Source organism: Pholcus phalangioides, unplaced genomic scaffold (assembly GCF_987345545.1).
Source record: "Pholcus phalangioides strain wild (caught in Gottingen) unplaced genomic scaffold, Ppha-v1.0 ptg000010l_1, whole genome shotgun sequence".
In the NCBI taxonomy this organism is placed as follows: domain Eukaryota; kingdom Metazoa; phylum Arthropoda; class Arachnida; order Araneae; family Pholcidae; genus Pholcus; species Pholcus phalangioides.
The window spans coordinates 12,115,250-12,141,952 of NW_028301603.1; the positions used below are offsets into that span (position 1 = coordinate 12,115,250).

The 26,703-nt window shown below is 38.6% G+C and overlaps 1 protein-coding gene across 2 annotated transcripts in view; it reads right to left on the bottom strand.

The window, feature by feature from the left end:
* The window catches only part of LOC149080928 (endothelin-converting enzyme 2-like), a 312,513-nt gene that overhangs the window by 192,754 nt on the left and 93,056 nt on the right, over positions 1–26,703 (bottom strand). For both annotated transcript variants that reach the window (XR_016193399.1, XM_089237622.1), the window contains exon 2: positions 2,237–2,349. Coding sequence is in view for 1 of the 2 variants with exons in the window: in XM_089237622.1 (XP_089093748.1) it covers positions 2,237–2,349 (113 nt within the window). In the remaining variant the exon portion in view is untranslated. The remainder of the gene's footprint in view (positions 1–2,236; positions 2,350–26,703) is intronic.

The following is a 26,703-nucleotide window of genomic DNA, read 5'->3' on the forward strand; positions in this document are numbered from 1 at the left end:
CTCGGCCATTACTACTCACGGAGTGACCTAACACAAGCACTCTTTATATAAATGAAGTTCCTTTTCCCCACTTTTATATCTAAAAATTGCTTTCTTGGGGAACATTTAAAAACACCGCTCTCTCCAGACGAGAAAGTCCATTAAATAGAGCGCAATGTACTTTCTCCGTATAAATATTAATAACAGCAATACTTAATGGACTCACACAAATGTAAGACTCTCATTATTCAAGCATCATAAACGCAAGATGGTGGACACCTTCGAAAACTTCCAAGTACAAAGAAGGGGAAAAACTTTTCTTTAAAGAAAAGTCCATAAGTTTAGAAAGGATTTTTGTTGATGTCACTTTTCCCTCTTTTTTTAAGATTTTTCCTGTCAAAACATTTTTCAATTTTTTTAGGGAAAAAAAGTGGATTATTTTGAAAAAGTTAATTTTTTTTGTTTGTGTGTTATCATGTACCGCCTCGAAAGAAATTTAAGGTAATTTTATGGGAACAAAAATTAAAAAAATATATATTTTCCATTTTTTGGCAACATTCCGCTTTCAGGATATATAATCCCATTTTTTTGGCTGCTTTTTTTTTTAGCCTATTAAAGTTTTTCCCGAATACGATTCCCAGAATTACTATTTGTATTCGTACATAAATACAAATTTATGTTCACGATGAATATGTTCATACAGAAATATAAATTTATGTTCATGTGTATTATAATCCCGGTTAAATATTTGTTAGTTACTTTAGTATAATTTTTTTCTTTTTAATTTCTTTTTTAGAGTTTTTGTTGAATTTTTTCTTGAAATTGTATATTTTTCGAGTTTTGTTTTAATTTTCAGATTTTTATTTATGCGTTTATTTTGTTGAACCCTGCGCAAACCCCGGTCTACAGTAAAAATAATAACGGCAGTGAAAAATAAAACTGATTTAAGATGTACAGGGTGGACGATAAGCTGAAACAGGCAGATGGATAGCTTGAAGTTCAAAAGAGGGGGGGGGGATCGAAATACTTAGCGCCCTTAAAAAAGAATAACAAAATATATTCATTTCAAAGTTTCTTTAAATCTAGATTTGTTTCTTTCATGAGTCGCGCTGGAAGTCGCCATATTGGTGAACTTTAGACACGGTTTGCATGTCCCTCAAGGAAAGAGGGAGATATCACGTGATCCAAAAAGCCTCATTGAAGAAAACCCGGGCAGCGCCGGGTATTATAGCTAGTATACATATAAAGTAGGGAAAATAAAGTAAAACAACGCGATTATATACAAGGGGAACATACCAATGCATGATGCGATGGCACCAAGTATTTAAACACAGGAAAAATAAAATGATACAATTTATACAAATGGAATAGGGGGGCTCACTGCATAATGGGTATCCCGGCCGCGGGATAAGTCCGGTGGCAGAGACCCTGGCGTTCATTCATTCATGCATAATGGGTACGCACTCGTAAGAAGCACGTAACAGCCATTACGGGAGTAAATCCTGGATCAGCTGACCCTTGCAGACATTGTAGATATTTATTCTGACTATTTGTCTCTGGTGTTCTACTTGGTCTACGTTTGTAGTTTTATCATGGACAATATGCGGATCCGCAGCGTGCACCGTCAGGAGTGCACAACCATTAGAGTCCGCGGGACAGATACGCGGTAAGTCTGTCGTTCGCGGGCCAGAAATCTGTATCAATAGGGTGACCATATGACCCGTATTTTACGGAACATTATCATAATTTTGGTCGTCCCAACCTTTTCACACACAAATTTTCCCCTTTCATTTTCTATTTTCAACAATGCGCAGTTGAATTTTTGAAATCAAAAACCAAGATCATCCTCATGACTTGCCAATTAATACCTTTGGCAATACTTTTGACTGTGCTTGGAAACTTCACTTGACTTTGTCAACTTTTTTTTTTGGCGGTAACCTTGCTTGCCTTATACAATATTTTTTTTGCTGTAATTGGCAACCTTACTTGCATTTTTCAATTTTTCTGCTGTGACTGGCAACTTCACATGCCTTCGATTGGAAAGAAGATCAATAGCCATCAAGAAAACAAGCAACTATCGCTCTCTGGTTCTTCAGTACGCACCGCAGTGCTTACGAGCAACTGGTTGAAGGTACCTGTTGCATTTTTTTTCCAAAAAACAGTTGTATTCTCTGATAATTGTTTGTGCTCAATGAGAGACTTAGGATCTCTGATATCGGAAAAATAATGAAAAATTAGATAATAATACGCAACTTACCTTCGTAGATGACATTGATTATGACGAGTGTAGTGCAAGCCAAGACTAAAAACAAGCTTATGAATAACAAGGACCGTTCCAAACTCGTCCTACGTGTCCACCACACACAGTTCCTGTATCGAAGAAGACAATAAAAACATAAATATACTGGTTTCAAGGAAAAATAAGTTATGATAATTCCCGATAATTTCCCGAAAATACAAAGCAGTACATGTTGGAAAAGGCAGATTAATAGATTGTCTTATAGCATTAGACCCTGTATATCAGTGATCGTAAACCTTTTCATACTTGCGGAAAAGAGACAAATAATTTTCTGTCCGGGGAAGAGTCAAATAATAATTTTACAGTGTGTTAAAATAAAATTTAAGGGAAATTTATATCAAATTCGCCAAATTCACCATTCGATAATTATGCATAATCACCGGTAAAAGTGATTAATTTTCGGAAATTTATAAAACTTACAAGAATGCTCGGTGATTATGCATAATAACGGATTTATCACATTTACCGTAATGGTGAGACTATCAGAGCTAGGATTTCTACGAGTTTGCACATTTCGCTATTTTCACACGATGGGTTATTTTTTATGATTTTTAATAATTTTAAGGCATTTTTTTCCATGGTTTTCAGTATTTTTAGGGAATTTTTCATGATATTGTAACGAACTTTCGACGATAGATGGCGGGATTCGTTCGACGGCTCTCAAAATGTCGAAATCAGTCGATACCGGTTTCGGTCTAAGCGCAGCGACATGCGATTGGTGGAGAAATGGCGGGGCGTGTAGAGAAAAATCTTTTTTTTTTTTTTTGATTTTCTCTAAAATTTTCAATGATATTGTCAATATCTATCGTGTACACTGAGCTATAAGGAAACTGAAGTGATGACTCCCTATACAATAACGGAGACGTGCGCCATGCGGAGGAGTACAAAAGTGGGCGAGACGGGCAAAACCGGTTTCAGCATCTAAACTACGGGAAAACTTCCCATGTTGAGTATTTTTTTCAGTCGTTTTCATGTTATTTTCATTAGTATAGTTGTCCATCCGCACATACACAAATGGTGACATCGTGTTCTGGCTATAATTGCGCCAAGCGAAAATTAAAGGAAGATGGAAATATACAAGGACGACGTCACTCTCTGCTACCATACGAAGGTTTTAACAACTGGCTGTTGCGAAGATATATTTCGGAAAGAGAGAAAATTCAACTGCCCCTACGGGGAATCGAACCCACGTCCTTTCACTTTCCGGGTGAATGCCCTAGACCACTAGACTACAGAGGCACAGAATCTCTCCATCTTTCCTTGGAGCTCGTGTACACTGAAAGGGACCGTACATGGACGGCCGGACCAGACTCAGGCCAAGCTCACAACTGCTGACGCTGCCACCAGATGGCGACTTATACAAGGATGACGTCACTCCCTGCTACCATACCAAGGTTTTAACAACTGGCTGTTGCGAAGATATATTTCGGAAAGAGAGAAAATTCAACTTGAAATCCAAAGAGTTGTTAAAACCTTCGTAAGATTTAAATAAACTTCAGTTCCATAAATTAAGTGCACGTGGTTTTATATTAGAAGATGCATTGGTTTTTATACTGCAATTGTAAAATTAAACGCACGTAGTTTTCATAATTGTAGACTGCATAATTGTGAAATTGCCAATTTAATGCAAATATATATATTTTTTTGGATAGTTCTAAGTTCATTTAAATTCTAGTGTATCGCCCAGGTCGATAAGATACCCGCCTGAAGTACCAAAGGATGTTTAGAGGTGTCGCGAGTTCGATATCTGGACTACCACCTGCTCATTTTCCTTAATCATTAACCTTGTGTTGGTTACTGCTATGTATGTAATATTACAAAGTCTTAATCAGAGTGGAAAAGTGTTAGTTTCTGGCACCCCCTTGCAATGTAAAAAAAAATTTGTAGTTGTAGAGTCGTGCGAAATGTCAAAGCAGTTGTAGAGTCATGATGAAAATAAAGCTAATGAAAATGTTAATGAATATTATTTATTTGCTCTAAATAATTGCATATGTTGGAGGGGGAAAAAATCCCTTCAAATTTAGAGAGTTTGTCTGTATAAAATAATAGACTAAGGGGTTTGCATTGAAACTAAGTAATTATTTGATAGCAAACATATAAGTACTCTTGTGAATTGTGGTCTTAATATTTCAAATTATTCTCTGTGGACCTGTTTGTAAATTAATTACTGGAAAAAAAACTTGTATGCGTACATTGTTGTCAGTGCCGTCTTAACGCATGGGCACGGCCCGGGGGTCTCGGGAGAAGAGGGGCCTCACAAAAATGAGATCCGATTGAAATTTTCTAGCATTTGCAACGTAGGACCTCAGAAAAACCAATTGGCCCGGGGCCCCACGATGCTCTTAAGACCTATATGCGATCACGGAAAACAGCTTGCATACGATTTTCTAAGTCTTGCATATCATTTCAATATCCAACCCTTGCCCAAAGCCATGATTTCTACCGTAGAAAAAAACTGCTTTCCGGGAAATTTTTCTACAATTTTAGAAAGCAACTACAAGCATGCTATATTGCATATAAAGCCCACAGCATAAAGTACGGAAACGATTTTCGCTAATCCAAGGGTAAGAATATAGTGCGCCCGTATTTCCGATTCTAGAAACCCGCGTCGTCTCCGATTGGTTAAAACCCCGAATTTCAAGCTAAAAAAAGTTTTAAATTCGAGTTTTTAACCAATCGGAGACGATGTCGGTCGGAATTTTGATACCGAAATTCCAGTTTTAAATAGAGTTTGACGGGCGTTTCAGAAGACGAGACCAAAATTGACTGTCTCTCGGATGAAAACAAGTTTTCGTGCATTCCGTATATATATTTTTGCAGCCACTTCGTTGGGCAGTTTGCTTGTTGTGGTTTTTGTAATTTTCTATTTGGGAAGCATCAGTTCCTCTCCAAACAAGGAATATCCGGCAATAGTTTTTAGCAAAACAAGCAACAGGTATGCGATTGGAGTGTTTTCGGAATCAGTGATATGAACCACTTGTCAGAAATGACAAGATTTGACAAAAATAACGTTCTACATTTTAAATTTCTTCATGCGGGCGCAGCCCTGATTTCTTACTTCATCCTCATATGTTACACCGATCGAATGATTTCTTCGAACATCATCGATCCCTAATCTCAGACGGGACGGACGCAAAATTTCGCAGTTAATTGGGCCATAAAAGCAGAATACGTACTCAAACGTATTGTTAAATGATATAGGAAATAATCATCACAACATGGCGATCTCTCTTAGGAAATTTTCAGCTTGCTACATGCATGGTACAGCTCATAAGGATGCCAACTGGAAATATGTTGCAATATATCTTCGACAAAAAAATCCCACCGATTAACTAAGGGGGATACAGACTTACTTCGAGTCCATTGCAACCGAATTCAACACATTCTCCAGTAGCCATCCGCGCAACACCAGGCGAATCCAGAGCAACATCCGTTGTGAAGATGACGATCTCTTCGAAAAAGCCTTGTAGAATTGGAAAAAGTCTCTGTATATTAACCGGGAAGCGGCAGTGCCGTCTTAAGGCACGGCCCGGGGGGCCTCAACAGAAAAGGGGCCTCACAAAAATGAGATCTGGTTGAAATTTCCGGCCTGGTAGGGCCTCAGAAAGATCACTTGGCCCGGGGGGCCCATGATGCTCTTAAGACGGCCCTGGGAAGCGGAACAAGAACTGGACAGCTCTACTCTGGAAATGATCCACAAGCTTGCCACGACTAAAAAAACATGCTACTTTGACAAATCTTGCATCACAACCGCGGAGTCTTCAGATCGGCAATTAACGAGTCCATCTAACAAAGGACCAGGAAAATGCGAGCAATTCCTAGAGGACTGGATCAACCCCCTCAACATTGTTGAGTTCTACGCCCCGGAACGACGCAGGTGGAAAGACCCCCAAAGAATCAACACCTGAACCCCCCCGCTGCAACATCTACCGAACCAGGTGCAAACTTCTCTATACGAAACCATAGACGAAGCCGAGTCCGATTCACAATTCCCAGACTGTCCGGAAAAGACGCAGGAAACAGAATTTCATGAAATTAATTAAAAATATATTTTTATAGCGTAAGTAATTACGAAAAAATGTTCGATAAAAATTCGATTAATCGATGAAAAAATTTTTGATTGACCAATTTTAAAATTAATAATCGATTCTCAGTCCTAGTTCTCATACCAATAAAATGGCGCACTTTGCAAAAGGTTGAGCAGCCCCTTGATCTATATGACATATTATTCATTCTCTTCTCTGGAGACGACAACCCGCTCTTCAGGATTTTAGGGCTTTCAAACTTCGTAAGCCTTTTTTGCGTTCGGTTTCATTGTTTGATAAATTTTACAATGTTACAATTTTTACGACTTACATCAATTTCCTCCTGGTTCTAACTTCAACGGCTCGCATCCAGACACAAAATATAAGTCAGTAGCCTCCAAAGAGTTGGATTTGAAATGACAGTAGGAATAAAACTTGGAATAAAAGACGTATAGAAAACACACACACACAGCGTTTATTCCTCGTAGAATGCTGCACACGGACACGTAAGACGTAGTATGTTCTTTGTGGATATGTATTAGGTATCCGCGTTCATCTTTCAATGTCATTTCATTCTTCGTTGTTCGGCTTTTGTTCTCCTTGTCCGAATGCATAAAAAGTGTCCTGGAAACATTTATCGTGAGGACACGCAGACAAAGGGAGGAAATAACGGAAACAAAAACAGATAAAATGTACGAAATGAACGACAAAACAAAAAATTCTTTTCAGCGGTCTTGAAAGCAAATTGACAGCAATAAAAGGAAGACAGGGTGATGTAACATGCTTGGAGGGGACCGTTTATCAGTTACGTGATTTATCATACGGAACATGTCGGTGATGTTGGGTTTCGGATTCGTTTTCGCAGTGAGTTTCTGTGGGGAAATCGATAGTGACCTCAGGGAATGACCTCGAAGTTATTAAAAAAAAAAAAAGGACTTTTCCGAAGATGATGGCATTCACCGCTATTACTACGAATGTTTCGACAGCTGGTTGATACGAAGATAAATCGAGGAAGGGAAATACAACTGACTTTGCGGGGAATTGAACCCACGTCCTCTCACTTGTCGCGTGAGTATCCTAGACTGGAAAGCCAACGAATCCTTTCTCCTTAGAGCTTGTGTGCACAGAACCAACCATCACCTCCTACAGATAGAAGGCCTCTGCACTGTTTGCCATACACGTCATTCAGACTACCTAGTAAGTTCGTCACATTTTGAAACACAGTATCCTACTTCGTTTCTTCATATTCTGGCGTAGAATCTTCCTGATTGGCTCACAAATACCGCGTAGTGATTGGATCTGGGGCCTAGAAATCACCACACGCGTATGCCAACGTGTACTGTATGTTTCCCACTGAGAGCACTAAAGAGGAGGTGTGAAAGAGAAAAGGATCCGGACAATCAAATAAGGTTAAAGCAATTATATCGAAAAGAAATTGCATTATACAAAAAGAAAGTCAACAGTGCAAAAAAAGAAGGCTGGATGAAGTTTTGTGAAAAAGCGACGGAGCCTTTTGGGAAAGCGTACAAGACTGTCACAAATACAAGTTCATTTCCTCCACAAACATTCCTCGTAAATCCTGATCATCCAACAACATCTTTGCAAGCTGCCCAAAACATTTTAGAAGAAATTTTCCCCCAAAATAATGGGGGAAACGAAAATACTGTAAGGCAGTCAAGAAATACACAGAATACTGATACTAGAAACGATCCACCTTTCTCAATTCAAGAAATTAATAGATTAATTGATAAACTAAATGTGAAAAAAGCTCCCGGTCCTGATGGAATAACAAACGCATTGATTAAAAGTATACATGCTTTCCACAAGTTCTTTTTCCTGACTCTATTCAATAAATGCCTCAGCTTCAATATTTTCCCTACAGCATTCAAGAAAGGGCAACTGATACTATTTCTAAAACCAGGAAAAGATCCGAACAATATCAATTCATACCGTCCAATAGTTCTTCTAAACACAGTGGGCAAAATTCTCGAAAAGTTGCTGACACAAAGGATCAACTACTACATCGAGAAAACGAAGTGGATCAGCGATAAACAACATGGATTTAGAAGAGGATTCTCGACTGAGACAGCACTCTCAAAGATTCATGACAGCATACAAACATTTAAGAGCCAAAAACAAGATGTTGCCCTAATATCAGTAGATATTAAGGGAGCCTTCAATAACATTTCACATAAAACAATAGTAAAACAACTTCTCAACATCTCAATGCCGGACAATGTGAGAAGAACAATGATTGATGCAATCAGAGAAAGACATATATCCCTTTTTACAGATGAGGGCGAGGCCACTATAGTTCAAACGAAAGGGTGCCCTCAAGGTTCCTGTAGTGGGCCGATGCTGTGGAACCTTGTCATAAATGACTTACTCACAAAAAACTGGCCTGAAAATATAAAAATTCAAGTGTATGCGGATGATATTGCTATGGTAATTGGTGATTCTACAATCCGCAAGGTCACTGAGCACGCAAAAGCAGCAATGGTATTATTGGATACTTGGCTCACGAAAAATAATTTAGAGATCGAATTCTCCAAATCAAATTACTTGTGGATTTCTCACAAAAAGGGAAGACCAACCATTAGACTGCGAAACAATCCAATAAGACACAATATGAACATCAGATATTTAGGAATAATGTTTGATAGAAACCTGACATGGTTCAAACATGTGAATTATCTGATCACGAAAACACAGAAATGCTTACAAAATTTTAAAAGAATGGCTGGTCCTGCATGGGGCATTAATACAAGAATTAGAAATACGCTTTATAAAGTTGTCGCCATCCGCATTATAGCATATGGTGCCATCGCATGGTTCGGTGATCCCAAACAACAGTTAAGAACAAAAGTAGACTCTCTTCAAAGAAAATTCCTGCTATTCATCACTGGAGCCTTTTCCACAACACCAAACAGTGCTTTACAAGTATTAACTAACAATCCCCCACTACATGTACTTTTGGACAACGAAGTACAGAAAGCAAATTTAAGGCTAAAGCGTGAGATTAAAATAAACAATGTAACATATCTTCCTACAGATGTAGAGCATAAACATCCACCATGGACGTATCACCCGGTGAAAGATATTTTGCCGACACAGGTCTTGACCACAGATGCAGAAAATCAACAAATCGAATTATTTTCACAGATGGTTCAAAGACCGTGGATGGCGTAGGGGCCGCCTACGTCAGTATATACATGGGTTAAGTAACGGACAAATGGAACTGCCGATTGCTCAATAACAACACTGTATTCCAAGCAGAGTTATACGCAATCTGGATGGCGGTCAATTATGCAAAACATTTTCCAGGGAAATCAACTATAAACACAGACAGCATGTCATGTATACAGGCAATACGAGACGTAGAATCCCCTCATAGCCTAGTGCATGACATTAGAAAAATACTGATGGACAACAGGAAGATTACAATACGGTGGGTAAAAGCTCATGTAGGCATTGAGGGGAATGAAATAGCGGATAAATTCGCGAAAGAGGCTACAAAACATCAACTTGAAAACCACCTAATGAAATTGCCGGCATCCTATATTAAAAATCTGCTGTCGAAAGAAGCGTCAGAGAAATGGCAACACCATTGGCAAATATGCACAACTGGAAGAAAGGTCTTCGACGTTATACCAAAAGTGGGTAAAATGAAAGAAGTCATGCCGAGAGAAATAATAATGTTCCTCACAGAACACGGTCCATTCGGTGAATACATGCAAAGGTTCAAAATCAGCCAGACCAGCACGTGTAGATGCGGCCATCCGGGAAGCGTGATACACTATGTGACACAGTGTGAGCACACAAAGGGATACCATTTGGAGGCGCCGCCGAGCGGAAGAGAGATCTTGTGGAAACGGAAAATTATTTTACGAAGATCTGCAACGAGAAAACTACAACAATTCCTGGGCTATTTGATGAATAATAAAGAAACTATTTTGATAATAACTGAAAGCAGGGAACAATCCACTAATGATTCGGAAGTACTAGAATCTGAAACAGATGCAGATTCAACATAGAGGGGCGCACTTAGGCTCCTAAACCATAATATTTTAGTAATACACCCTGTATAAATTATGAATGTTTTTGTATATACAATTTCATAGTATGATGGTGGTTTAGTAATTGAATATTTGTATGAGCTCATTATGGCATTTTTTCCAATATATGTGTCATGCATAGTAATGTTTATGTGTATCAACAATTATATAAAAATGGAAATTTATACTATGTAAATAGTGTATATTATATATATATATGTATGGGAAATTCAAATGCGATCGCTGCCACCCAGCACTGTGAACGGGGGCTGTGTTTGATTGTTCCCGCCGCACTTTTATAGTATGATAGTAATTTTGTAACCTTGAATATATATTTGTATGAGCTCAGGGTGATATTTGTACCCAATACTACCTTCATAGTAATGTTTATGTGCATTCCCAATAGTATAAAAAAGGGAAATTTTTGTAAAGTAAATAATGTATGCATGTAATTCAAATGCGAATGCCCAGCACTGTCAACGGAGGCTCTGTTTGATTGCTCCCGTCGCAGTGCGGGCTATGTGTGTATTCTGTGTGTGTATATATTGCATGTTCTGTAAGGGGAAGAGCGAGCAGAACACACTGTTCAGCGCTGTGGACGGAGGCTTTGTTTCTTCGTTTCCCGTCACAGTCGAGGCGCTGTATATATGTAATTTGTATGCATTGTGTATTTAGACCATTCTCAAATCTCTCCCACTTCAACATGCCAGCTTCTTTTTCTTCTTTCTTGCCCACAAGTCTTTTTCACACTTCTTTCGAAATCCCAGGCTGCGGTCTCCGGCCCTTATGTGCCACTGGGCGCACGTGCAATTTTTCTCCCTAGTCATTGGATTCAGTCACCCATTTTAGTCAAATGTCTTGTACGTTGCATCGAGTTGATGGCTGTCTTCATGGGGAGAACGACGCGAGTAATTCGAAACTTGCGAGCACGGGGCAAGGGGAGCCACCACTATAAATCTTTGCTAACTTTTCCGACACAACTCTGCCTCTTTTGAGGTAACGGAAGTAAGGTGCTTTGCATCAGTCCGGGGCTGTGAGCGGTTCTATCTATCTATCTATCTGTATGTTTCCCAATCTTTTTTGTCTTATCGCCCCCTTCTTCAGGACTTGTTTTCTCCCTATCGCCACCCTTAACGCAATCTAACCAATGGAATCCTATGTTATACTTTTCGTGTTATGTCAGAGTATCGTGTTGTAGGTGTGTCTGCTCTCTGCGGGGAGAGTTTTTCAAATGGGAGACCAGCTCACATCCGCGACTTGACGCTGGTAAACCACAGTAAACCAACTTCAGCCGACGACCACTGTGCCGTCAACCGGCTTCTCCTATATCCGTAGCTTCTACCGCCGCCCCCCACCAACCTGGAACATTCCATCGTGCCCAAGGGGGAGTTAACACCCCCGTTGGGAATCACTGCTCTAAGCCATACATGGGGGGCCAAATATGGCCCCCAGCGTTATCTGATGTGGCCCGCCACCTCAAATCTAATTTTGTAAAAATGAAGAACTAAGCGGAACATTTACCCTTTAAGTGGCATCTGACGCAGTTGTAGAGCACTTGCATATATAAGCGGCGCGCACACACAAGTGCAGTTCTACATTACTCAAGATATATACCTGCTGCACATTCCCAGATTACTTTAGTGATCCGAGTCACATTTATGGACCGTTTAGTGACGCACGGCACCTTCATAGACCACTTAAGTGGCCCGCAACACATTCCTAGAGCACTCTAGTGGCCCCGGACACATTTCCAGAACACTTAAACGATCCGCGGATCATTTAGAGATCACTAAAGTGGCTCTATGGAGCACTATCAATATTGGGAAGATTAGATGAGGTGTCCGCAAACTAAGGAAAGAGTTTTCGCGTTTTTGACACATTCAGATATCATTAAGAATATTTCATATTTTATAAAGAGTGGTTGATGACGTAAGCGTCATTCAAACCCCCTCCCCCGTTATCAAGAGCCAGCAAATTCAAACTCACTCCCTCCCTCCCCCATCGATGTCGACGTAATACTTGAATGACCTCTAATTTCCTAAATAAAATAATAGTTTGAAAATTCAGAAACTGAAGTGAGTAAGACTTGGCTTTGTGTGTGCGTGCGTTTCACTGCCATCTATTGAGCAAAATTTATCAAATGCATAGGCACAATACCATTTTGGTGTTTTAATATTGACAAACGAACATTTTTATAGAAATTCAATAAAACTAACTATCAATTTTGCATATTAAATATAAAAATTTGCATTAAATCTTGGTTTTGGTTGGAAATTGACAGATAATAAAAATATTTAATGATGAGATGAAAAGAGTTTTAAAACAATTATAAATCTGGTATTTTGCGCTTGATGGGGGTTTTTAGTGTGTGCGCCTGTTTGGTCATTATGAGGCAATAATCCCTGGTAACTACGGTATTCGGGTGTGTCCAGCTTCTACCGTCGCTTTAATGGTGTTCGTAACGGTTTTTTCAACGGCTTTCTGTGCAAGATGGATTCTTGCAATATCGCTGGTTCTAATACCAGTGATACTTTGTGTGTGCTGTGATCGACCAGTATTTCTTCCCCCTCCCCAGTGCATACGTCTGCCCCATATTTTCCCTTTTTATAGGTTTCTGAATGCACTTGGATAGCGTGGATTTACAGCTGAAAGTGAAACAACGACACGCATTGACATTGTGAATCCAGGAGACGCTTCGACTATCATCGACTTTTTGTTCGAGTTGTGGTCATCAGTGGACAAAAAGAACCCTCAACCTGTTTTGTATTTCAGTGTCGCGGATCGATCTGTGTTTTTCCGCTATCTACGGTTGTTTCTTTTGGGTGAGATATGTATGTTGTGAAGTGAAACCCGGTCCAGACCAGAGACGTGGCTCATCAGGGGTAAGTCTTTGCTTTTTGAGTGCTCACTTAAAATGCCCCTTCGTTGTCCCTATGCCGATCCGGCGGCAATCGCTGAAATTGTGGCTTTTCGCCGGATGGCAGAGAGTTTCGTTTTCGAGGGGAATCATAATTTTGAGACACTGACAGAGAAATTTCTGCCTTGGATTGAAAACATGTATGATTTGAGTAACGATGGCATTAGTGATGAATGTTCTGTGGTTGATCAATTGCAAAATCTTATAACATATTTTGTTGAGTTCAAAATGTCACATAACAATGATACTGTACTCAAAAAACTAATTAGTACAGGTTGTTTATTTTTTGGAGATCTTGAGGGTATTGATTGTGTTCATAAGCTGTCTAACAGCTTTAAGAAAACGCCTGTAAACTTGGTAACTGATCCTGGTCCCAAGTGTGCTAAATCAATTCGTAAGAGTAAGAAGGTAATGGCTGATAATTTATGTGTTAAAAACTCTGCTACAGGTAAAGAATTTGTGCATGGAAATGTTTCAAAGATAAATGATAAGGTAATCAGCCCAAATAATATTTATGATTGTGTCAAATCAATCGATAATTCTGTATATTTATGTGATAAAAATGACTTTAATTTTGAAAAGAGTGTCAATGATATGAAACCATGTGATAATGTTAAGATGGTATTAATTCATGATGCATATATCAACAAATCGAACGAAAATGTTATCAAATCAGTTAATGGTTCCATGTATGTATCAAACAGAGTTATTCATGATAATGATCATGACAAGTGTGGTGTAAATGAAAAGCTAGCATTTGATAATGATAATAGTAACCCAAAAGTCAATGTTAACAATACAGATGTTGTTGATGCTATAATTCTGGGTAATGTGGTCTGTAATGATGAACATGGTATCAATGATGTCAATGTAACCGATTGTTTGGTAAAAGAACTTGTCATGAATAATAATGTCACACTATTACCTAATTCTGATGTTGAGAAATTGGGTAAATTTGTTACTATCAGTGAAGGTTGTGATGATGATGCCAACATATCTGATAATTTGGTGAAGGCCTCAATCAATGGTTTCAGTAAAAAGCGTCATATTTCAAGTAAATGTAAATCCCGTAAGCATAATGAAGCCCTTAAAAAGAAGTTGAAAAGATGTGTGTTATCCAAACTTGTGTCATCTCAATGCCCAGTGCCGAATGAGTGTGATAAGCCTCAGCAAAAACGATCGGACTCTGACACTGATACTGATCATGATGATCCGGCACTAGTAAATAGGATCACCAAGGAACTTTCCGACTGTGTTAAGTTATCTAATTCAACGGCTAATCCAGTTTTGCCATCTGTAACTGGAAATTCAGTGATCCCTGACGAAGGCAATGGCAACGAAAAAAGCAGATTCAACGTGGGAAAATTGAAAACCAAGAACTCTAAAAGTGACAAGCATGCTAACAAAAATATCACTGTTGCCAAGGCCCCTCCATCTAATGCATGTATGGCAAAAACTTCAGATCGTTATCTGCCGTCTCTTCAATCCAGGATCTCGAAAGAGAAACCGGATCCAGCACTTGGTTCCATGGTCACAACTGACGAGCCAGATAATCAGCCAAAATTGACGAAGTCACAGAGATCAAAAGCTAGAAAAAAGGCAAAAAAGATGTCTACAAGAGCAAATGAGGTGATGCTCTCCACGGGAAATAACAACTCCACTGGAGCTACTGCTACCCCCATATTTGAAGATAAATCAACAAATGAGTTTGCAATCGCTTCAACAAGTCATCGAAGTCCAGTGAGAGACTCAGGTGGGGTTGGAGAGTGCAATGCAGAGTCGGATTCAGTGGAACCGAGTAGGGTAGAATCTAGAATTGACAATGATTATCCTAATGGTGACAACGATGAATTCACTCAAGTCAACAGAAGACGAAAAAAAGTTAATGTACCCCAAATTGTCTTATCCTCTTGGGGATCCAACTGGCTTGCAACCTTTCGAGATATAAAAAACAATTGTGAATTTGCTCCAGTGTCTAAAACGACAGAGAAGAACATTCTGTTAAATTTATTTAGTGAAAATGATCACAGGAACGTCACAAGGTTCTTGGACGATAACAGGTTCGAGTATCATACGTACCAAATGAATAGTGAAAGGTCCTTAAAATTCGTAATACGTGGTCTACCAGCAAATGTTAACCACTCTGACATCACTAATGACTTATCAAAACAAGGATTCGATGTAATAAAAGTATGCAATCTCAAAAACTATACTTCAGGAAGAGTACTCCCGCTCTTCTTGGTGGAAGTTCCGATCAACTCTAAAGAAATTGCCAACTTGGTCGACATCGACGGGGTTCCAATAGAGATTGAAAGATACAGAGGAAATCGTTTTCCCTTGCAATGCAGGAACTGCATGAAATTCGGACATACAAGTTATTTTTGCCATAATCAAGCCATATGCGCATTTTGTTCAGAAGGACACAGTACTAGAAGCTGCTTGGTTAAGGGAGATCTGAACAAGATAAAGTGTTACTTCTGTGGAGGCCCTCATACAGGAACGTATTCTAAGTGCCCTGCCAGACCTGCTTCCACAGGTGAATCTGGAAGAACCTTCATCTCCAAGCTTCCACCTTCGCTTCGAGATTTCCCCCTTCTAGGCAGCGTAGGAAATAACGTAGTTTTAGAACGAGGAAGAGATAGAAATGGGGAAAACAACTTTTCTGAAAATGAGTTGTCTACTAAAACGGAGTCAAATCCTTGGGTCAAGGCTAGTACAATCCCGTTGGTATTACAACGTTCTGTAGACGAAGTCTTAAAGGGACCACATATTCTTGGAATAGGCAAAGTGCATCTCACGGAAGCCGAACTGGTCGAGGAGCTGAACAGAAAGTATAACGAAGCCGAGCAAGTGAAAATATTAGATTACAAAAATAATCAATTTGGAATTAATTTCACAGATGTAATTCATGAATTCAACAAACATCTTAATAATCGTGATGATTCTTTCGGCGATCACATAGTTAAGCCGTCTGAACTTTCCAAATCTTATAATAATTCTGTAAACAGGCAAATGCCAGTACCTTACCTTGTCATTGATGAAACTGATGTCACTGATGCGTCTGTACATTCAGTTTGTATGTCTTCAACTACTAATGAAACAGTGGAGAATTCACAGAAGAACAACATCGAGAACTTTTCCAATGTTGTGCGAGAACTTTTGGTCAATATGGGCATTTCTGAAGACAAGGCTCATAACCTTATTCAAATTCTGATTGGTTTTATTTCAGCGCTCAAAAATTAATACACCAGTGTCAACTATCAGCAAACCGCTGAAAATTCTGGCATGGAATGCCACTGGGCTTAAACAGGAACTACAAGAATTCAAACAATTACTCTATGACCTACAAATTGATGTAGCACTGGTTTGTGAAAGTTTTTTAAAACCTTCTCATACTTCCAATATCTCTAATTTTGTCTGTTTACGTGAAGACCGTCTACATGGAAGGGGTGGTGGAATTGCGGTGTTCGTTAAAAAGGACATTCCTCACCAAAAACTTTCGATTCCTTCTTCAACTGAAATGGAAGCTTTGGCAGTAAACATCTTCATCAACAGATCACCAATAACCATTTGTGCAATTTACAAACCACCTAATAACCATGTTGATATCAATCTCCTAAACTATCTCGTTAATATCAACAATCCGGTACTAATTGCTGGCGACTGGAACTGTAAAAGCCCTACATTCTTCAGCCATTCCACAAATAGACAAGGTAGAGTTCTAGAAAGATTTTGTAGGAATAATTGCTTGTGCATTCATTCATCGAACATTCCAACCAATTATCCTACTAGTCGATTTTATCGACCCGATGTTCTGGACTATGGAATCTCCAAAAACTTCAGGCACAACATCTTTTTCGAAACAACTGCCAAACTTAATTCAACTCACAACCCTATTATTTTCACCATCGATATAACTAGACCAAAGGATATTCCATATCAACTGGTTACCAACTGGGAAATCTTCCGCTCTACGCTGGAAACATTACCAGTGTGGAACTCAGCGGAATTGACGACGAACTGTATTGAAAATGCAGTAGTTGATGTGACTGAACAAATTAAAACAGCTATTCAAGCCTCTACCAGGAAGATTAAGGCAAAAGAAAACAGATTTGGCATTTCGGAAGAATTACGGGACAAAATCAGACTAAAAAACCGGGTCCGAAAACTCTGGCAAAGATTTAGAAGACGGTCTGACAAAACCACTCTAAACAGACTAGAAAAGGAAATAAGACAAGAAACAACTGAATATGTCAATGAGAGATTCACCACTTCATTGAGGAGGCCACAGCATCCGATGGCTCACTTTGGAAGGCGTGGAAAATCTGTAAACGAAAATCTCCAGCGGTGGACAAAATTACAAACGAACAAGGTCAACTGTTGTATACAAATGAAGAGATTGTTGAAAGGTTTGCTGATAACTATGAAAAGCAATTCATGCCAAACAGTCTGCAATCTCGAAGTATTGCTTCAGTTCATCATGGAAAAGTTCAAGAATTCCTGGATAGAGTTCGCTCGGATGCCTTGCGCGGAATGGGTGCTGCCGGTTTGACCAATGTTGACGAAATCAGGGGCATGATTAACAAACTCAAAACTAAAAAAGCTTCTGGTCATGATGAAATTTCAAATCTCGCTCTTAAAAATCTTCCTCTTTCTATCCTCAAATCATTCACTAATATATTTAATAGCATGCTTCAGACAAGCTATTTTCCTAATGTCTGGAAACTTTCTATTGTCAAACCTCTTCATAAATCTGGAACTGACCCACTTTTCTCTCAAAACTTCAGACCTATCAGCTTACTCAGTAACATTTCTAAAGTCTTTGAACGTATCTATATTTCACGTCTTGACGCTTTCCTGTCCTTCAACAGCATTCTTCGAAGTGAGCAGCACGGATTCAGGCGGGGGCATTCTTGCGTCACTCAGCTGCACAGAGTTACCGAGTTCGTGATGACTGCGTTCAACTACAAGGAACATGTCTGTGCTCTCTGTCTGGATATATGTAAGGCCTTCGACAAAACGAATCACACGACCTTATTATCCAAACTAATTGACCTGGGTTTGCCTGACTATTTCATCATCTTTTTAAACAGTTACCTTTCCAATCGAAGATTCCAAGTCAAAAATGGCAACTGTCTCTCAACTGTTAGACCAATAAGAGCGTCTGTCCCGCAGGGTTCTTGTTTGGGACCACTGCTCTTTGCGCTATACATCAATGACTTCCCAGCTCCTCAGCGCGGAATGCTTGGTCTATTTGCTGACGATGCCATCCTGTTGACCAATCACAAAAAAGGGAAAAAATGTATTGAAAATTTACAAGAATCAACTGAAGACGTTGAGGACTGGTGCCAAGACAACGATATAAAGTTGAATCATCAAAAATGTCAATATATTCTCTTCACAAGACGGTACAAGTTTCCAAGAACTCCCATATACATCGGCAATACGGTGTTGACAAGAAAACTCCAAGTCAAGTATCTAGGTTGTATACTAGATAAGTCGCTCTCATTTTCTCCTCAGGTGATGTACGTAAGAAATAAGGCCTCACAAGCAGTTGGGATGCTATCCAGAATCACATTCCCACAGGCCAGGCTAACGTTGAGGAATAAAGTAATTCTTTTTAAAACTATTATTCGTCCTATTCTGACATATGCTGCCCCAGTGTGGGCTCATGCCAGTCTTGCAAATATGAAACGTTTACAGACACAGCAGAACATCATTCTTCGTCAGTTTACCAGAGCCCCCTGGTATGTGAGAGGAAAAAACATCCGTAAAGATCTTGACTTACCACTAATCTTGGACTATATCAAGGAGCTTGCAAATGCTCATTTTGACAGGCTACGATCTTCTGAACACCCGCATCTTAGAGAAATTGTCTATTATGACCCTAGAATACCCACAGTACACTCTAGGCCAATGGACTTGCTGAGCGTGGATTGGGTGACGAATTGATGTAATTTGCAGAACATTTTCATGATTTTGATTTTTTTTTTTTTTTTCAAAACAATTTATCAATCTAATGTCAGTTTTGTTTGATATTGCGGATGCTGTGATCGCAATTCAGAGGCATTTATATGTTGTTGTTTTTTTCGCAATTAATAATTTTTCTCATTTATTCATAATTTGCGCTTGCATAAAATGGTGCATTGGGTTCGTGTCGTGTTGAAACTGATTTTATTACAATACAGAGATGGTATGTGTCATGTCTTCATTATAACTTTTTCTTTGACGTTCTTGATTATGGTTATATGACTGATGACGGTTCAACAGTACCTCAAACATCTCTGGTTAGTGTCTCTCGATTATGTAAATATTTATAATGTTGGGGTTTTTGGGTAGCATATCATCAGCTACTTCCCGTAAGACATTGCCTCCTTGTTCTTCGATTGTGTTGTGTTTTATCTCGATGAGCATTCATTTCGCGAAGATTTGTAAACAATACTCTCCTGGCTCATTCATTCTCTACACACACACATACACTACATACCTTACACACATGCACAAACTTGTCTTTTTCCTTCTCATACCACCCCTGGTGATCTGTAAGTCGCCAGACAGCCTGCAAAGGCTGGGCAGCGACGGAAACGTTCAATTCTGGTCTGGTCTGGTCAATTATAAATCTTCAAAGTTGTGGATTGTAGCGATCGTAATGCGGCGCCTGGTGTAGGCGGCCTACCCGATCATATCAAGTAAAATGAACGGCTGTATAATACGTATATTGCTCTATGAGCTGGTGGACGTTCATTAAAGCCAAATTAATATATCGTCCGCTAAGTTTAATAATTGACTAGTGGATTAATTCATTTACTCCGAACTGTGAAAGATCGTTTTTAATGAATCCAATGAACATCGCGAACAAAATCGTTCTCTAACACATTAATTCATATTAATCATTATTAATTACCTGTGATCATGTATAATCGCGTTTTTAATATTAATTAATTTTGTGCTGTCCCTCATCCTCTTTACGTGCAAGCGTTTGGCAACAAATTCGGATGATCTATACTAGACGAATCGACGATAATTCTGGTAACATTGCCCAACCCTAACCGCACGTTAGACGAAGAGAAATAGAAAAAACAAAAACACGGTATAATAGATGTATACGTATATAAGAGAGTATACGGTAGATTTCTCTTCCGCTCTTATATATATGTGTGTAGTAGAAAGGTACATTATATATGAAGGGGGGAGGTCACTAATAGGAGTATAGAAAAAACGGGGAGGAAAAACCCACTTCAGTTCATAGGGTTGCAGTAAAGCTTGCAGTAATGACGGTGAGGATAGAGGAGCGGAAAAACCCAGAGAGAACTGGATTGAATTAATTCCGCTGGCGTTTGGACGAAATATTTCGTCTGTGATCGTAAAGTGGTTAAGATGTGTGACACGTGTTTAGGAAGTCATCCCCAACCACGAACGTCGGAGGTGGAATAGCCCTCGTAGGGCCGCGAATGTATGGAACGGTCATAGCTCTCACTATAGTGATTATATTTATAAGTGATTCACCCAAGAAACTAGTTTCGATTTTTCCTAAATTTGAGAGATGTCTATATGATCATATAAATTAATTAATCGTTCATTAACGATTAACAATAACGATATCGTTGCAAAAACTCCGTTGTATTTAGTATTATCAAAGTGGATAACATCCGCTTTACAGTGGAAAGTACCAGCTTTTTAGAAAGCATCCAAACTAAAGTGCGATTAATTCCATCATTGATATTAATCCTAATAATATCTTAACAAAAAGCCGTATTTCGATTCGGAAAGTAGTTTTTAACCCTTTTATAATCACGAAAGTAATATTGCGTCCAAACGCCAGTGGAATAAATTCAACCAAGTTATCAGTGCTTTCGTTCCTCTCTCTTCATCACCGCAAATATTTATAGTAACCCTATCAACCGAAGTTGCTTTTTCTTTCCCTCCATTGTTTTCATACTCCTGTTATTGATTTTTTAAACCACATAACTTATCTTTCTACTATATGCATGTAAAACCGAAAAAAAAACCCCGTTGGGTGATAGGTTTCTTATCTACCTTATGTATGAAACGCTTTCCTTTTATATTTTACCCTTTCCCCTTGCTTTTTCTAAGGTGTGGTTAAGTTAGGACGAGGTTACCAGATTTATCGCCGATTCGTCAAATATAGATAACCCAAATTTGTTACCAAAAGTTTGCGGTTGAAGTGGTTAGTACGATAATTTTGTATCAAACTTTCCCCATATAAAATAACTGACGATCCCGTTAAGTTTCTAATGTCTGAAATAATAAAATTCATACTAACGTAATCATGGTTATTATTCTACGCAGAGATACCGATATTATGAGATAAATACCGCGCAGTGGAACCACACAGTATTGCTGATATCATTTTTCTCAGAACGCAGATATTGCTGCATTCAATGTGTTAAGTATATGAATACATAATTTTTTAAATTTCACAATTTTGAGTTCATGTGTTCAGTAAATACAGTAAAAAAACTTTTTTTTTTTTTTGCGGACGTTAGTGGGACGAAAAAAAATTGTCCGTAATGAGGGTTGGCAGTATCAGAGAGTGGGGGGAGAGAGAGGGGAGTTTACCGTTTATGAGTTGTATTATACAGTATAAACAGTTACTGAAATGGTTCTTCATTTGAATATGAATGAAATTCTGACAATTTGAGATGCGTTATTTTAAAGTGATGAAAAATGCATAAATATTGCATAGGCCAGGACTACACTATAGAACAGGCCTCGGCAACCTATGACCCGAAGTTCATCGAGTGACCCATCTCATAATTTCAAGTGAACCACTTGAATTCCGAAAATAAAGTATCGTTATACAGGGCGATTCAGAAAAGATGGGGAAAAACTTTAAGAGGTGATAGTACACACGAATACAAGCAATTGCCATCGTCTAACATGAAACGCAAACGCGCGTTTCGAAACGGACGCTCTGCAAACGTTGAAATGGCATTCCTGTTGAAATTTATTGGGAGAAAAAGAACGCCATTCATGCACATGTAACCCGGGGAAATACGCTAAGTATTTTCATATTGAAATGCATGTCTGCTTTTTCAGTATTACTAAAGTGTGCCATTGTCCCGTACGTTACAACTGTTAGAACGGTTGCACTCTGGAATAACTTCACAGTGCTGGCATCTGCGCATTTTATTCTCTGTGACGAAGATTTGCATACGGTTTCTTGTTGTTCCCCAGCTTGCATTTGTATGCGTGGTGTTATTTTTCTCCCAATGAATTTCAACAGGAATGCTGTTCTAACGTTTGCGGGACGGCTGTTTTGAAACTTCATGGGGCAAACGGCGCGAGTGATTCGATACTTGCGAACACGGGGCAATGGGGCCACTACTATTAATCATTTCTAACTTTGCCCGACACAACCCTGCCTCTTTTAAGGTAACGGAAGTAAGTTGTTTTGCATCAGTCCGGGTTTGTGAGCGGTTCTATCTATCTATTCATAGTGAATAATGAGATGATATAATGCGTGTGCTGTGGCTTTTTAACTTTTTTGTGCCGGAACGCGTAATTACAATCCCTACTTTCTTGGTAACACAGGAAGCATTAGCACGCCGGTGATTGGTTACTGCGAGCAAAGAAGCTAGCAAGACGTCACGAGCGGCTGGAATTTTGGACGAAACTGAATTTCAAAGTTCATTAACGAAAAACGAAAGGATTTTTTTATTGAATCAGTAAATGTCACTTCGCGAGCCGTTATTGTCTATGCGATGCACGTGAACCGCATTTGATTAAATCAGATACAAAAATGGAAACATTTTCAGTAAAGCCAGGTTTTCCTAGAAGCAGGTTTCTACAGCGCGTGCAGCGTGAAAACTCTGATTGGTCAAAATAACCTGAATTTCCAGTTTTCAACCAATCAGTGTTTTTACGCTGCACACTGCGCAGATATTCTGCTCCTAAGAAAACCCGGCTTAAATGACAGCCTAGATGAGTTTCAGACAGAATCAAACACACAACTTTCGGCACGTGAGTCTCGTACTATAACTATTACTCCAACGGTCGATTTCAGATTCCAGCACAATTAAATGCATCTATTGTTGAACGTCGCCAGCAAAAATTTCACCATGAGCGACGTAATGGTTCATCACTTATTTCGGCCAATCACGATACGCTTAATTTGTACAATGTAGCTAGAAATGTAGGGATTGCTCATTAGCCGCCGGAACTCTGGTATAAAAGGGGACCGCCCTGTATTTGAAGAAGAAAAAAAAGCCCAATCCTTTTCCGATTTAGTGCGGATTATTATGCACGTTAGTAGATGCTACCAGCTGCCTTTTGAGTTGACGGTTCACTGAGAATATTGCGTCCCGTAATTAATTTTTTTTTAAATCTAGCATTATTATCCAAGCTAAAATATTGCTACAGTATGGTTGATGTTAACTGAATTAGCATTTCGTTTTACTGCCATCTCTACTGAGCTAAAAAGATGTTAGTATAAAGATACGATTCGCTTTCTCGAATTTTTATAAGTTTTGGTTTCCATAGATACAAGAAAAAAAATCGACAAAATATAGTATATATTTTAGTTGAAGCAATAACCCGCAAATTATGGCTTTATCTTAAAATATATCAAGAAATATTTTTATTTATTATCATATATTTTTCTTTTAGAAATATTAAAACACATGTCTAATAACTTTTTAGTGTGTTTACCGAATCCTCTCTCTCTGTTACGAAGCAGGCAACATGCATTATGTCAACACAATTACTTCTTCGACCATCTGTATTTCACGGAGCACCAGCTTGGCCGCGTGCCTCCAAACGAAACAAGGGTTTTCACGAGAGATTGGATGACTATCTATGAGATACTTTCAAGACATAATCGCATACGATCAAAATGAGCACGATTACTACATCGCAGGGTCAAAAAATGTACTGTTAAAATGACTAGAAAATCATACAAGTATAGTCAGGCATTGGTAAATAACTGAGCATAGTGTAATTAATTATATCATTAACTATGGCTAGGATTTCTATCCTTGATATTATATCAAGGATAGAAATCCATTTCAAAAACTCGTTATTTCCGTTGGGTTGCATTGGATGTGACCACTCGCTCAATCTCAATGATAGTAGCATTGGAAAGATACCGTGTGAGTTTCTGCATCATGGAAATCTTGAATCAGATATGTCTTTGGACGGTATTACACTATAAAACTTTGATAAAAAATATTTTATAAAACTTGAAAAATGTAACCAATAAACACATCTGTGACATTCGAGCGAACTTAACTGATCCGCCTATTGGCTGCATTTTTCAAGTTTTATAAACGACCTTTTATAAAACCTTTATAGTGTAATCCTGGCCTTTGTGAAATAATAGAAATCCCTTGGAATATATGTTACGATAAATGTGATAAATCCTGTGATTATGCATGATAGCCGAGCATTTTCGATAAGTTCGATAAATTTTTCACTTGTATCGGTGATTATGCATAATGCCGGGATTACACTATAAAAGTTTGATAAACGATATTTTACAAAACTTGAAAAACAACCAATAAGCTTATTGGTTACATTCGCTCGCGAACTTAACCGATACACTTATTGGTTGCACTTTTCAAGTTTTATGAAAGAACTTTAATAAAACTTTTATAGTGTAATCTCATAGAAACGCCCCTGTCCCATCCCTAATGGGTATGTAGGTGGCATCGTAAACCAGACGACGCCATCACACTCAGTACAAATTTGATTGGGTCACTTTCATAGTGTAATCCCGGCCTAAAAGTCATAGGTAAATTTCATATGTACTTAAAAAATTGTCTTTTCAGCGGTGATTATGCATAATACCCAACGTCGGGTATTATGCATAATCGTCGCGTCGTTGGTAAGATAGATATATAAAACATAAACAAACAGTAATCAATACCAAATAAGTAAAATTAAGGCTATATAAAATCACCGGATCAATTAAAAATAAATATAAATAACTAAATTTATTTAACCGCTGTGGTGGTCGAGTGGTTATAGTGACGGACTCGCGATGCGAGGATCCGGGTTCGAACCCCACAGTGGTGGTCGGCTGAAGTTGGTTTTCTGTGGTTCCCAACTTCAAGGCAGGCGCAAATGCAAGCCGATCTCCCCGTTAAAAAGTCTCGCCACAAAGAGCAACTACAACGATAAATCATTCAATCATAACACTTCACTCATAGTTAGAAAAACTGGTGGCAGATGGCAGCACTACACATAACAAGCATTACAGAGAAACAAAAAAAAACTTCATGTCAGGTTTCACTACACGTACACGCACATTCCCGCATGTACCGATTCGTTGGGGGTTCCGCGGGGTGCATGTGTGGTGTAGCAGTAGTAGGTAGGGCTCGGGGTTCCATGATGTTCTTAAGTCAGTCACCTCGTTGGGCAATTTGCCTGTTGTGGCGTTGTATTTGTATTGTATAAAAACACACGATGATTAAAAATAAAATGAGAGATGAATAAACAAAGAAAAAGTAAATATTTTAACAGTCAAATACAAGAAATCATCGTTTAAATTCTAAAAATAAAATCGCTGATCAATCGGAGAGAAGAAGCTCTTTGAATTTACCAATAGGTGTCGCAAACATATGAAATTCGTCAGGTAAACTATTGCACAAAATACAAAATCTGTTTATAGCACAAGACAGACCAATCAGAGTCCTAAAGTGAGCTATATGAGATAATTTATTTGACCTGGTGTTGTACCGTGTGGCCAACAATCCTATTTTATATAACGGAAAAGAGCAATCGATTTTACCTAACCAACTTCCAGAAAAATTTCAAAAGAATGAAATTTCTTCTCTTTTTGGGGACTGGTAATTTAAAAAAAATTTGTCGGAGAAAAGTTGTTGAAATTGTAATGTCATATGCTCAAAATTTCTTTAAAATACAAATATCGCATAAATGAATTTTGTATAATTTCAATATTATCAATAGCATTTTTTGTAATGAGGATCCCAAACAGATGCACATTCAAGCTTTGATCGTATTATAGAGTTGAAAAGAATGTTGAAAATCATTGCATTCAAACTGGTGAAATCTTTAGTTATTCTTTTAAGCCAACCGAGTCTGCGATATGAACTACTACAAATGTCGTTAATATGATCACGAAAGGTAAAATCAGAGGTGTAAATTACACCCTTAAGTCCGTAGCAGAATATCTTCTCTGTAAAATATCAGTTCCAATATGATAAGAGTATGTGATAGGATTTTTCCTACGGGTGTAACACATAAAAAAGCATTTGTTAATATTCAAGTGTAGATGATTCTCGATACACCAGTGGTAAATGTGGGTTAATTTTGGGAGAAATCAGGCACAACTGATCTTGATAATAGCGTAGATCTGACGTGTACATCTCTAGAGATTCAAGCCTACATACTTTAGTTGAGGCCTCGATAAAAAGTTTGATACATGTCTCGACTGCCTGAGTCCGT